The 15,490-nt window shown below is 39.2% G+C and overlaps 1 protein-coding gene across 1 annotated transcript in view; it reads right to left on the reverse strand.

Annotated features, from left to right (window-relative positions):
• Window positions 1–3,305: 3,305 nt before the first annotated feature.
• LOC119000656 (sodium/hydrogen exchanger 7-like) overlaps window positions 3,306–15,490 on the reverse strand; it is a 49,346-nt gene continuing 37,161 nt past the window's right edge. Inside the window, exons 4-5 of the mRNA XM_037065735.1 lie at window positions 11,127–11,232; window positions 3,306–7,621 (exon numbers count right to left, since the gene is read on the reverse strand). Of these exons, the coding sequence (XP_036921630.1) occupies window positions 7,382–7,621; window positions 11,127–11,232 (346 nt within the window). The 3' untranslated portion in view covers window positions 3,306–7,381. The remainder of the gene's footprint in view (window positions 7,622–11,126; window positions 11,233–15,490) is intronic.

Below are 15,490 nucleotides of genomic sequence, written 5' to 3' on the forward strand. Positions count from 1 at the left end.
ACCTTTTTCCTGCCTTCATTCTCACCAAATACCTCTTGAGTCACATTTATGTCTGGCCTGTCTTCATAAAGTAGAAATGATAACATACTGGTTCAGTGATGGATTTCCAGCATTGGATAATGCAGCTTAAATAAGGAAGATTTAAGTTCCACATTTAAGAGGTCTTATATCACCTGGGCTCAGCAGGCATTCTGTTTGTGGATTTCTGTATTCTGAAGTTCAAATGTATTTTGTTCCTTTCCTTCCAGGTCAGTCATCAAGAACTGGGGCACTCAGCATGCTGCCCCAGCACTGGAGAAGCCACAATATGGAGGCAATCTATCATGCTGACAGAGATTGAGACTTGATGTGGTACCAACTACTGTGCAATTCTGCAGAACAGGAATATCATGAGCTTATTAAATAATGACCAACACATTGGTTGAAACAAAGTTTCCAGTGGGGAAGTGACAGTGCAATGTGGACAATTATGGCAATAAAATAAGAAGAGCTTTAGTTCCCAGCCTGAACCTGCCTCAGCTGGAGTCATTTCAATAAGCCATCCTCAGAACAAAGAAGAAACATGACTTGGTACCATTTCCCATCAGCAGATGTCTGGACAAAACATTAATGTAAATAAGAGCCAAGTGCAGTCCTGTGTATCTTGATTAAATTACTTGATATTAAATGAAAGGTCTGAGTGGTATTGTTTTAAACCTGACTCATCCAGCTCTTCTGATTGAATCTTTTTCTGTTGTTGTACAATTACAGTTGTCTCCATTTTCCCCCTATTGCCCTACCCATTCCCACCTCCCACCCTCAAAACCATCCCCTTTGGCTTTGTCTATGTGTCCTTCATATATGTTCCTTGATGCCCTTCCCCTATTTTCCCCTATTATCTCTCTCCCCTCTCCTCTCTGGTTACTGTCAATTTGTTCTTCATTTCAATGTCTCAGGTTATATTTCACTTGCTTGTTTTGTTGATTAGGTTCCACTTATAGCTGAGATCATATGGTATTTGTCTTTCACTGCCTGGATTATTTCACTTAGCATAATGCTGTCCATTCTATCCATAGTGTTGCAAATGGTAGGAGCTTCTTCTCCCCTTCTGATGCATATTATTCCATTCTGTAAATGTACCATAGATTTCCTATCCACTCATTTACTGCTGGGTACTTAGGTTGCTTCCATCACTTGGCTATTGTAAATTGCTTTTTAAAAAGCAGTTTCTCTCTGTAGGGCAGGGGTGTCAAATTCATTTTCACCCAGGGCCACATCAGCCTTGAAGTTGCCTTCAAAGGGCTGAATGTGGAGCTCCTTGCCCCTAGTTAAGGAGTAGATACATTTGTACAGTCCTAAAATTACATTTGGCCCTTTGAAGGCAACCACAAGGCTGATGTGGTCCCTGTTGAAAATGAGTTTGACACCCATGCTGTAGGGTGAGAGAATTCTAATGAGCTGGGGGGGGGGAATAACTTTTAAATTCTTCTATCTGGTGTTTTTGTAATTATACTCTTAAATGACTGGAGTTATGCTAATGACAGAACTTGTTTTGCTAGGAAGCTTCAGATTTTACAATGTAGTTTAACTGCATGATTCTGAAGAGCTAGTCTACATACAAAGAAATATGAAGACTATAAAGGAAACTGTATGGTGGTTTCAAGATTCTTAGCATTATCCAACACTCAAAACCTGTTAAAAGCTGTTGCAGGCCAGGAAAAAGTCACAGACAGAGATCAAGTTTAAAGTGGTTCTTTTAACCCTACAGCACATTTAAAAAATTAAAATCCTGTTGCTATGATTTTTAGACCCTATTTTAAAAATAAAGTTTTTCCAGCATCTAAATCATGGATCAGCAAAAACATTTTCTGTAAAGAGCCAGAGAGTTAATAGTTCAGGCTTTATATGCAAATAGTTGCTTACTTCTGTCACAACTCCTCAGTTCTGCATGAAAACAATCACAGAATATATGCAAATAATGAGCACAGTGTATGGCAATAAAAATTTTAATTACAAAACCGGCAGTGGCCCAGATTTGATCCAAAAGCCAGTTGTAATTTGTCAACTCCTGGCCTTATTAAAGCCAGAGTGGAATAGCTTCCACCCAAAGAACAACCTCTAAGTGAGGAAAAGAGACAAAGAATAGGATCATATTATTCCCTTCTACTAACAGGCAATACTTTTAAAATACAAAAGAAGATTAGTTCAGCTAGTTAATCTTTTTATTTTGCGTTTTGTAAAAAAAATACAGAAAAAGCTTTGAGAAAAATGTATTAGATATCAGCGAAGGCAAGAAAACATGTGGCTAGCTTTACAATATCAATCTAAACATATATACAAAGGCAAACATTAAGTAGGATGCTAGGGAAAGATAGCACTTTGGGTCTTACTTCAGTTTTCTTTATTGCACATAAAGATTGCTGATAATTCCAAGTCTTCACTTTTTCACAGTTAAACATATTTTAACATTATTTTGTATAACATACTATAATGTTAATTTTATAAAACCACCAATTTGCCACTGTTGAATGGAAGTAGAAGACAAAATTCTCCTTAATTATGGTATGTAATCTCTCTAAAAAGAGAAAGTCACATCATCTATGTTAAATTCATTTTATTCTGTTCTTAAAATTGCTTTTCAGCTATTAAATGAATATCAGTGGCCTTCCCATTTAATAATTTTAACAAACATAAAACTTGTAAGTAACAAGTACCAGATGTATTTTATGTAAAAAAAAAAAAAAGACAACCTAGGAGGAAGTGACCCTACTATGAAGTCATACTTTGAATGAGTGATTTCAGTGGGAAATTCCAAATCCATAGACTTAACACACACACAGCTGAAAAACCATTCATCTCTCTCCAAAGCCCACAACTGGAATAATCACAACAAAACTCGGCCCCTAAATGTCCATGTAGTTAGACAGTCATCCAGTAGCAGTGGGATGTTAACTTTTCTTAAGTGATTCAGACAGAGATTCAGTTTCTTCATGCTATTTACATGTCCCTTTCTATCTGAGTTCCTCTAACATACACAGGCCCAGATCATTTTCCACTGGCCAAGAGTCTAGCTGATCATCATATCTAGCAATTCTCTTAACCCTTTTTAAAGGGCAGATACCAGAATGACAAGGTGCCCTCTCCCAAGCTCTCATGTCTGTTTCAGACCTTTTCAAAAGGCAGAACAGGCAGGCCTTCCTTCTCATCTTCTCCAAGGCTCAAGTAGCAGAAAACTAGCTGTCTACGTGTTTATTCCATGTATGCCATGGTTATAGTGTACCCTGCTTACAAAAATAAAACCTATATCAAAAGCTTTGGTTTTGGTCTTTACAATTTCTGCTAGCACTAGGTAACAATACAAGATGTGTTTAATTTTTTAAAAAATTCTACTCATGAAAATTGAAACTGGAAAATATGGTTTACTTCTAAATGTTGTTTTGAAAAGATTGTTAAAGATCCTACTTGATTTTCCTGTTTAGACACTCACATTGGTTTATAGAGTATTTATCTATACATTGTATTTATTAGGTTTTAGAAATGGGGAAGGTCTTTTCAGGTACCAAGGTATCAGTGTGAAAGCAGCATTCAAATGGGTTGTTTCTAACTTCTAACTCTTGGCCACTGGATTCCTTCAACTTACTGTGTCAGAATTTAGCAAATGACACTGGCAAGCCAGATTCCCACTTTATAAACAACAGAAAAGATCGGAACTCAATTGATATTAGTCTAAAACTTCTGACAAACTATCTCCTACACTAACTTATCTACAGAATCAACACCAAAGGCAGGCACAAAACTTGTCAAGTTCCCCATTTCTGAGGTGGAATGAAAAGTCCATTTATTGAATAAGCAAGGTAACTTTACAGCAACACTCATTCCAGATTACGTTTGACAACAGATGGTAAAATCAGCTTTCTGATTGACCTATTAGAACTCACAATGAGTACCAATGTAAATTTCCAAGCAGATGATTTCCTCTCTGATGAGTTGCTCAGCTGCCCTGCCACTGATGTCTAAGTGTATCAGTGGTGTTTCTACATTTAGAAATGATTGTTCACATTAAATATCTGACATGAGTACAGTAACTTCAACTATGGGAAGAGAAAGGAAGAGATATGATGGCAGTAGGGGAAGGACATGAAACAGACCTCTATTTTGGAAGGAACTGTTACTCCTTTGTCTTAGACTGAAATGTTCATAGATAGCTAAAATAGCATTTTTGGTGTTTTCTAAAATTTCATTTGTCAACCAAACCACAGAGGACATTTTCAGGTGTAGAGATCACAGCCTAAAGAGCTCCTCACTGTTTATTTGGTTAAACATGTGATATCACAGTGTGGTTTTTGGCTGCAAGGCATCAATGCTTATTTCTCCAGTAACCCCAATAAGTATCCTAAATGGTCAGTGTCCATTTAATCATATATACCTTTCCTATACTTGCTTCCTTGGAAGAAATGAAGGAAGCAAGTATAGGAATTATACTTATGTAAATTCCAAAGTTCCTTTTCCAGGAGTGAAAGTTCAGGTCTCCTGGTAGTTCCCAAACAGAATATTAAAAGGAATTGTGGGAATTTGTATCTTCCCTCTGTCGGTACTACACAAAAGTTTACATATCCCTAATTACCAGCTACCAACACCACAACCGCATGACAGCAAAGTGATCACAACCTTCCATTTAATGTGGGGCCTCTGCTCTGACAATAAACAGACCCAGCCTTATTCTAAAGTGTTCAGCATGGATTCATGCATGGAGACAAGCAAAATGTGAAGAGAAAGTAAGTTTGCTTGATTGCAAAGGGGACTATTAATTTAATCCCAGGTTAAAATGAAAAGACAGCTTCTCAGAAACCCTCACATCTAATTAGTCAGCAGCTCAGTTAAGACAAAAAACCCCTTTTCCCACAAATGGAAGGAAAGACGACAGGTTTTTAATCCTCTCCTCATACATACACTGAAGTCATCCTTCTCTCTCTCTCATGCTCTAAGATTTTCAAATGGGACCTTTATTTTAGCTGTGCTTCTTTATGGAGCACATACTTGGGTTCTGCAAACATTAGCATGAAACTCCCTCACAGCTACCCAGTCTATATTACTGATCAACACTCAGTTTGTTCCACACGACTAATAATTTTTAACTTAATTTGCTAGGCCATTCTTTAACATTTCAAGTAGGGTGCACTGCAAGTTCTAAACTAAAGGTTCTCAACACTAGCTCCAGATTAGAATCCCCAAGGATGCAAAACACAGCATGGAAGCCAGACCCTACTCTAAACCTACTGAATCTGGATCTCTGAGGGTAGGCCCTTATACTGATATTTTTTTAAATGGGCCAGAGAATTCTAATGTGCAGCTAACGTTGAGAACTTCTGCTCTACAACATTTGACTCTGCTGAAATGTAACCAACCCACCCGACCCCAACCCAACACAAATATGTTCATAAAATAACTAGAGATTATCCTCTGAGAGGAACTTTGTTTAGTTGGATGTACCATTACACAGCAATGTCAATCTTGTTTATGCCAGATTGACAGCAGATAGTCTTCAGTTAGATAGTTTCTGGGTCTCATGGCACCCTACTTTTCACCACCCAGAATAGGCATAATGATTCTAGAGGGGGAAGCATAGCATTAGGCATGTTTCGCTTTTTCCCCCAAACTTACAAAGCCCATGGATGACCATCAAATCAAAATGGATGTTAGTGTAGATAGAAAGGGAAATAAAAATTATTCAGTTCTATTATATTGAACCACATTAAGTCATTTCTCTTAAAAATGAATAACAAATTTCATATGACTAATAAATTTTCTTGGCTTACACAAACTATTCAATGAAAAACAAAGTATGAAACAATGTCTTATTTAAAACTAACCATTAAAACATTAGTTAAAAGGTTAAAATGGCTGATTCATGATGGGAGCACTAGACCTGGCCACCACTTTGTCTGCTGTAGTAAGAGAAATGCCCACATTTAGTGAAAGCACTTTTTAGAGATTGGGTTTACAAATGTAATAGCACTGAAGCGCAAAGACACAGGGAGAATCTCAAACTTGGTTTTCAAGAGTACTCTCAGTATGTTCACTTACTACCGGTGTGGGCAGGTAGAATATCTCACTCACAAAAGAACCCAAACTAAAATCCTAAATTTGGAACCACACTCATAGATGAAGCTGGTGCAAGCCTCCCCAAATACCAAGAAAATTACCTTTCTTTACATGACATTCAGTGTCAAGACATCTAGATTCTTAATTTTAGAGTAGACAGAACCTTCTAGTGGACTGAAGAAAGCTTAACTTTCCAATGGTTCACCTCTGATTCTTCACGTGGCCACTGGAATCTCATGCATTTCTTAGCTTGAAGTTTGGAATTGTACCCAGTCTTTAGAATACTACCTTGTATTTTCTTTTTATTTATTTTTCACAGTGAGATTTCTTCCCTCTGAATACTAACCTATGGCCTTTAGGCTTCTTACTACCTTTTCTTCTCCAGATCAAAGCACTCCACAAATTTTGCTGTTTTCCAAACCCACAGTAGATATCTCAGTCCCATTCATCATGTTCCAAGCAGTCAGCTCATATGGCAGCCCTGAAGAATTGACTGAGTTTTGTAGTGATATCATCATCAGTTTCTAAACAGTTTCTCCTGCCTTCAGGTTAATTAAAAAATAACAGTATAACACTATTTTGCCTTTGGTTCTAAACATTTCAGTAACTTCTTCTTTATGGATATTTTCAAAGAAGGAATTACAATTCTTTCCCCCATGTTGAAATGTTGGTGGACATATTTTCCAATCTTCGGTCTAGAGGAAACACAGGTAGCAAAAGAAGTCAAGAATCCTGAGATGAGGTTGGTATCACACAGCCCTTGTTGCCAGAGCCTCCACTCAAATTGCCTTCTCATGTTTTCTGCCCCATTTAACACCAGCTTCCCCTAAATCGTTGGAGGTCCAATCTCACTTGCCTTCCTTCACGATCTTTCTACTATCCTGTTCTCCTCTCTCTTGATGTTTCTACATCTAGGTGGACTCTCACTGCTGTGTGTGGATGTGAAGCCTCTCTTGGGAGGGATCGCTAGCACCTACCACACCTTGTTCAGGTACTGCAGGTAAATGAATTAAGAGACCCGTAAGCATGCGATTGTTTTTTGTTTGTTTAACTCTGAACAGCACACTACTATGTGAAAAAGTGGGAATAGGTCTGCATTTGTGTTGACTCAAGAGACACTTGAGCCCCACAATCTGTATCTTGGGTTAAATTTTAAATGTTAAGATATCTTCAAACCTCAATAAAAATAGAAGCATTAGTACCAGTCAGTCACTGTCCCACCTCAAACAACACTGGAGCATGCAGCCAGCCCCACACCACCAGAGGGTCTACCCCATTGCTTCAGGGTTTGGGGGGAAAGTCATGCATTATCCTCCAGGGGGAAGACTAGACGGGTGCCCCGGCTTGAGACCTTCTGGTCTCCCATTCCTAGGTCTCGTTCCAGCACCTCCTCAGAGCTGCTCTTTGTTCTTCGACTGCCCTCTAGGCTCATGGAGCCTGAGGAGCCATTGGCAGTTACTGCGCTGTCCCCATAGGTTAAGGTGAGGTCACCCTCAGTCAGGATGAAATCAGAGTCTTCCTCTCTCAGTGGCTCTTGGTTCTGAAAAGTGCAACAAACAACAGTAACAAATTTAAGACTGGAATATTCCAGAGCTCCAGCCAACTCCAACCTCAACTCCACATCTGAAACCGAGGATCATGAAACTTGCCTTCCTTAAGCCTCTGGCATGATAACTGGATGTAAACCATAGAGTGCTATTCAATGTGTAGCACTGTTGCCTGAACTAGGTCTTAGAAAATCAGAAAGCAGCTATAATTTAAAATGCCCGTCAGTTTCTGACAAGAATGGAAGAAAGGGAAACAAGCCTGGAGTTTTAGCTTCCCAGCCCACAAAAAGGACTAAGGAAGGAAGGACTAAGTTCATTGGGCAAACTTGAAAATAGGTTTCAGTTCCTCTCTACTCTGAGAAGGTCTTCTGGGCGGGGTTCCTGCTCTACACAAACTGTCCTAAACCCACTTGGTTTACACTGGAAATACTTTTTGCCCTAGTCAGCAATGGAAGGAAAAGGACAAACCTTTATTAGGATTTCTTTCCTATCCTCACAGAAAAACCCTGATGGGAAATTATCAAGTAGATGAAGCAAGTGATACAGAGGGAGGGTACATTTTCTTGAGCATCTATTATATGCCTTCCAGGAATGTCACATAAGCTCTTATTTGGTCCTTACCCCTCTTCTGTGAAGGGTGCAAACACCTGTGTCACAAAGAAGAAAATCTGAGCTAAGAGAATCTATGAAATTTGCCCAAGGTTGTCTAGCTGGTAGGAAGCAGGATTTGGGTTTATGCTGCCTCCAGACTGTTGTAACCACATAAAGGATATGAAAAGTCACCCAATCAGGAGGAGTACTGGCATGGTATCTCATACTAAACAGCAGTTGTAGCAAAACAGACCAAGCTGAGCAAGGCTGGTGGCAGCCAAGTGGCAGCCACTTGAAACAAAGATGGCAGGGTGTCAGGATGCAGTGTGAGGTCAGAAACAACCTTTCACTCCCCAATGTGTTCAATAAGCCAAAAAACAAGGGGTGGTGTGCTCCTCTACCCACCCACCCCCACACACTTCATGGCTGCCAAAGACTGTGCACTTCCTTCTTAAATGGCAAACAGTTTTTTTAAAACTGCTCTTTCTCTCCTATTTACTATCTACCCTTTAAAGCATATCTGAAGTCCTGCATCCTGTCCTCTACACAAAATAGTCTCCATAGTGCAGGACCTGAACTTGCCTCTTTGACAGCCTCATGGCCCTCACTCAGTCATGCTGCCCAAGTCCACAGGCAGATTCTCCTGTGTCCATGCCTGGATTTCCCATCTAGATAAGGAATCACTGAAGGGCAGTGACCTTCTCCTTCTCTCAGCACCCTTCATTGGGGTGCTTAACTCATAGTAGTTGCTAGATGAATGTCTGTTAAATGCAGTGTCCTAGGGAGGACTACTGGGTTCTGAATACCTCACTTCTCCTGTCCTAGCCCATCTCTGTGCACTTACTGGTGACAAGCACATTTCTGTTCTTTGCTGTGTTTCTCAGTGATGTTGATTTCTCCAAAAGATTTGCTCAATCTTTTTTAACAGGCAAGCTCGCAAACTCCTCTTGCTTGCTGCCTCACATCCTTACTGGATTGAGGCAGGATGCAAATGAGTAATTAAATAAGAGTCCTCTAGTCAAGCAAAGGGAAATTGTAAAACTCGCTCCAAACTCCCCCAATTTCCTCCTGTCCATTACTGTTTAGAACATTCTGAAACTCTTGTCTTCCCTGTAATAGTTTTCTTAACAACAAATGACATCATGTTCTCTGTTTTAGCACATTCCATTTCTCTGATTCATACACATGCTAAATATTTTTGTTCATCTCTGTCAAAATACCTCTCCCAGGACTCTTAGCACCCACATTTCAGGAAGAGACTCTTCAGCACATATTTCTTGCTTTCTAAGTTTGGACCCTCACAGGGAAAGAGAGGAATCTGAGAAAACTTCATTTGAGTGTAATTCTGCACAGAGGAAACACAGGTGGAGTCCTGTGTGGCCTTCTCTGACCCCTTCCAGTAGGAGGCAGGGCAAAAATTAACCAACAGGACAAAAGACAAGGTTGATCCATTCCATTATGAAATTCACAAGCCCATACAAATGGTACCCAAGGAAAGGTCAATCAGAAACAAGGACATAGTAAAACCCAGTGGAGAGGGATCTTCAAGAGCTTAATGAAAGTTGTATGCAGATGATGAAATTAGTCTATTCCCTTGAATTCTAGATAACAGGATCAACAAAAGTTGGGTTAAGCTGAAGGGCTATATAATTATATAACTAGCTTTCTACTGCAGCCTGCTATGAAAATGCAGCCTGCAAACAAGTGTATTGTGGGAACATTTTAAATAACCATAGGTTGTTTTTGTAAATGGATTATATTTTCTATGTGGATAACAAATCTAAGCAGTTTGGAATTAGTGGAAATGGTGAATAATGAACATTTTAGATATCTCTCAAATAAATTTGATGTACAAATACCATATAGATGATAAATGAGGACCACACAACAGTATGTCAAACAGCCATGACAATGGCCCAGTCGCAGACCATCACCCATCTGTGGGGAGGCCCTCCACTATCTCCCCTTTGGGTTCCTCAATTAGGTTTTCAAAGACTCTTTGTTCCCACTCTCTCTCTCTCTCTCTGGAGACAACTGAGACTCTGGTCAGGACTCTAGCCACAAAACAGCAGCAGCAGCGTGGAGGGTAATTCTTCCTTGTAGTGCAAGTCACCCCATCTTGGACTGATTGTGGGGAGTCATAGCCCAAACATTACCTCAGGAAGCAAACCTTGAGTAGGCTGCCAAATTGGTGAGGGAAGTACTTTCAGTTTAACTTTCTGAAAGTTTACCGAGCTTATGTTGAATTCAAACTAGTTCAGATGCCCATAGTCAATGAGCAAGGGAATAGCTGGTAAGCATCAAATTAGATAAAGTTTTTATAAAGTTTTAATAGTGGGTTAGTTCTCATACTATTACATATACATGAAAAGTGACCATTATAAAACCTAATTAAGATAAAAGGCTTTAGAAACTATTTAAAAGAGACTAGAGCCAAGAGTCAAAGAACCCCGCAAAGCCAATGAAACATAAGATTGAAGGATATAACCAGTGGGAGCTTCAATAGTGCGATATGTGGTGATTCCAGGTAGTGCCTGCCCTGTTTCTGAAGATTAAATAAATTCAAATGACCCACGCTGTCACTTTAGACACAGGTCCAAACTGAGCAAACTATTAGCATTCAGGGAAAAAAACAGCTTTATTAAATAAGCTATCATTGGGATTAGAAATAATAATACTAACTTTTTAACCTACTGATCTAGTTGTTCTGATTCCAAATCCAGTGTTCTTTCTATCACGTAATAGTTGCTAATGTTCAGGAGTCCCATAACCCTGGTGAAAGTTTTCTCTGTTGCTGTGCAAAAGGTATTAAGCATATGTAAGCTGACCATTTGTAATAATCTTATTGGAGAAGCAGAATCTGTGAATTTGGAGGCTGAACAGGAATGCAACCCTGAATGTACTTACATCATATACCTGGGGACTGGTCAGACATCGAGCTAGCAAGCCACACCAGGCTGGGAGAGTGTTGGTTAATGGGGGGCCACTGTGTGTGAGGATGGGCTTCAAGTAACTTTAAAAAGAGAATTAAGGAAAAATGTCTGCAAAGAAAACACACACCCAACAAAATGTGTTTAGAATTTCCAACAACTAAATCATCTGACATTCTACCCACAAAAAGCTTCTTTCCACTATTGTACAAGTACAATACAGAAAATACAGGCATACCTCGATCCACTGCGCTTCTTTTTATTGCACTTCACAGATGTTGCAACTTTTCACAAGCTGAAGGCAAGACCCTCCACCAGCAAAAATACTATGACTCCTTTCTTGTGGTGGTCTAGAACTGAATCTGCAATATCTCTGAGGTATGACAGTATTTGTAATCCACAACAGTCTGAATCAGTTATTATTTTATTCATTAGTTTCTTTTTAGAAAGAAGGAAACAGAGGAACAGTAACATGAATGTGAGAGAGAAACATTGATCGGTTGCCGCTCATACGTGCCCCAACTGGGAACAAACCTGCAACCTAGGTATGTGCCCTGACCTGGAGTTGAACCCGCAACCTTTCGCTTTCCTGGCCAACACCCAACCAACTGAGCCACAGGGGTCACGACCTGAATCACAGATTAAATTATGCTCCATCAGCCTTTAGAATTAACTCTCAGGTTGGTGATTACCAATTTTCAGCTTAAAAGATTATTTGATTAATTAGAATACCGGTCTCCCTTCTTTTATGTTCAAAGACAATTTTGCTTTCAATCAGCATTCCAGCATTGGATACACAGCCAGCTCACATCTTAGAAACAGAAGATAGTTCACCTGGAATGAAGGAATTTGTTACAGCCCCTGTGTCCACTCTGCCCCGGTTCTCTGTAAGGACTCCTGTTAAACCACTCTGCTCCAAAGTCACATGATGGAAATGGTCAAGGTGGACAGGACCATAGAGGTAACCTGGAGCTATACTACAAAGGAGGAAACTGAGACTTAGCAAAGTGAAATGATTTCACTAAGGTTGCTCAGACCTAAATCTCCTAACTTCCCATACAGGACTATTCTTCACCACCAACATTTTGGGGCAGATTATTCTTTGTTGTAAGGGGCTGTCCTGCATTGTAGGATGTTTAGCAGCATCCATGGCCTCTACCCACAAGATACCAGTAGCACCATCACCCCCTCCCCAGGTGTGACAATAAAAGTGACCCAGACATTCCCAAATGTCCCTTGAGAAGCAAACTTACCCTTGGTTGAGACTACTATTCTAACATGAAGGTCAGCTGTTATGTAGAGAGATCAGGGTTTGTCAGTGTGTAGATATTTGTGCTGCCAAATGCATGGCACTGTGTTGGAAGAGTGATGAAGTATGTGTTATATTAATGATAGACCCATAACCATTTCTGATACCCACAGCCTAAGCAATATATAGAAAAGGTGAAGACTCACATGGCTACTTCAAATGCAGGAATAGCCAAAAGGGACTTTTAAAGGAAGGTGAGAATGTGTCACAACCATTTGTACCCAAGAGAATGACTACTTCAAGCATCATCAATTCCTGTCTTCATTTAGAACAGCACAAGAAAGAAAAGGTTTATTTATAGGAGGAGGTACAAGGGAGACCAACCCAGAGGCACACTTCTAGTTGAGAATTACTCAACAAAGAAGGATGTATGGGCTCTGGTGAAATTCTTTTTTTTCATCCTCACCTGAGAATATGTTTATTGATTTTAGAGAGAGAAAAAGAGAAGGAGGGAGAAGAAGAAGGAGAGAGGGAGAGAGAGATCAGTTGCTTCCCATACATGCCCTGACTGGAGATTGAACCTGCAACCTTTTGGTGTACAGGAAGATGATCCAACAAACTGAACTACCCAGCCAGACTGCTGAAATTCTTTACAAACTGAACAAACTCCCTCTGACACCTATCCTCTAACCTCATTCCTGAAAACAGCCTCTACAGCCCTATCAGTTCTCCTGTACCTTTAATTCAGAAGCTGAAAGCAACTGGATTTCTAGAATGACTAATACAAGAGTCGAAGGGGAACTCAGAGGTACCTCTCAGTTTCCTGCCTCAGGCAGTTAAAAACAAGCTCTCTCTTTCCCCAAAACAGAAGAGCCTCTAATAACATCTTTACAAGAGAAAAAAATTACATAGAAAATTTTAAGTATTCAGACTGTTGGAAGGGCAAAAATGAAATATCAAGTCTCTCTCCCACTCAGTGGTTTTGTTAATTACCATTACAACTGTATAGAATACATTTTCTCCTATTCCTTTTTTAAAAGATTTTATTTATTTATATTTAGAGGGGAAGGGAAGGAGAGAGGGAGAGAAACATCAATATATGGTTGCCTCTCGTGCGTCCCCTGCTGGGAACTGGCCTGCAACCCAGGCATGTGCCCTGACAGGGAATTGAACCATGATCCTTTGGTTTGCAGCCCAGCGCTCAATCCACTGAGCCATGCCAGCCAGGGCCTATTTCTTGATTTATAAACTTTAGTCAGGTGCTTTTAACTGCTTCCTATGAAGGGTGGAAAATTTAATTCATTTACACTCCTGCCTCTTCAACTTTTTTTTCCTTTCTAATTTTTATTAATTTTATAATGCAGATATATAAAAACTGCATTCTATTTTATAACTAATAAGTAAATCGCCTATGCTTTGTCTATGGATTGAATCTAAATGTTAAAAAACAATGAGCAGCATTTGTAATAAGGTGGTTAGAACACAAAGGAAAGGTAATACAACGTCATTTTAAACTTTGTTAGTCAGAATAGAACTTTGAATGTCTTGCTAAATAAAGGATCTTCTTTAAATTTCTTTTTGATCTAGCTCACTTCTTCTAGGTTATAACAAATCACTACTTCTTCAACACTATCCCCTTAGTTGGATTTTGTTTTGCTTGATCCTTATGTTGTTTTTTTACCCCTTCTTACACTGTCTGCATGGTGCTAAACTTTATGAATTCTTGCATGCCAAAAACCACACTCATTTTTTTGTTCATTTTTGATTAGCAGTTTGGGTGTAGAATTCCAGATTTAGATTTTCTCTTTTCATCCTAGAACTCTGATAATGCACAACACTATGCTAACATTCAATTTTGTTATCCCAATGGCCAAATTTTCTTCATTTTTAAACCTGAATAATACCCCATTGTATTTATACACATTTTATTTATCCATTCTTGCATTGACTGACACTTAGTTGTTTCCCTATCTTAACTACTGTAAATAATGCTGCTACGAACATATGAGTACAGGTAACAAAAGCAATTATCCATTTTTTCTGGGTTGTCAGATTTTTGGTGTATAATTATTTATAGCAGTCTTTTTTGACCCCTTGTATTTCTGTGGCATCAGTTGTAAAGCCTACTTTTTCATTTCTTATTTATTTAGAATATTTTATTGATTATCTTAGCATAGTTATCCCAATTTTCCCCCTTTGCCTCTCTCCACCTGGTACTCCCCATTCCCTCCAGCAATCCCCACCTTAGTTCATGTGCATGGGTCATACATACAAATTCTTTGGCTTCTCCTTTTCCTATGCTATTCGTAGTACCCCGTCTATTCTGTACCTACTAATTTTTACTACTTAACCCCTGCACCTTTCCCCCCATTTTCCTTTCCCCCCTCTCAACTGATAACCCTCCAAATGATCTCCATATCTATGAGTCTGTTTTTGTTTTTCTGGTTTTCTCAGTTTGTTTTTTTTAGATTCAATTGTTGATATTTAAGAATTTACTGCCATTTTAATGTTCATCATTTTAATCTTTTTCCTAAACAAATCTCTTTAACATGTCATGTAATAAGGGCTTGGTGATGATGAACTCCTTTAGCTTTACCTTGTCTAGGAAGCACTTTATCTGCCCTTCCATTCTAAATGATAGCTTTGCTGGGTAGAGTCATCTTGGATGTAGGTCCTTGCCCTTCATGACCAAATACTTCTTTCCAGCCCATTCTTGCCTGCAAGATTTCTTTTGAGAAATCAGCTGAGAGTCTTATGGGCACTCCTTTGTAGGTAACTGTCTCCTTTTCTCTTGCTGCTTTTAAGATTCTCTCCTTATCTTTAATCTTGGGTAATGTCATTATGATGTAACTTGCTGTGCATGTTTTGTTACATAGTGTCTTCATTTGTCTCAAGTTATTTTTTTAAATTTCCCTTCTGATTTCTTCATTTATCCATTGGTTATTGAAGAGTGTATTGTGGTATATCAGGAAGATGGTGGTGGAGTAGAACAAAGGATTCCACTTCCCCCCACAAATGGGAAAAAAACCTGGCTGATCTGCAGAGGAGCACAGCAAATAGCCAACAGTGCCCCAGCATATAGGAAAATAGGA

The sequence above is a fragment of the Sturnira hondurensis genome, unplaced genomic scaffold (assembly GCF_014824575.4).
Source record: "Sturnira hondurensis isolate 20B ecotype Veracruz unplaced genomic scaffold, ASM1482457v3 Scaffold0016098, whole genome shotgun sequence".
Lineage (NCBI taxonomy): Eukaryota > Metazoa > Chordata > Mammalia > Chiroptera > Phyllostomidae > Sturnira > Sturnira hondurensis.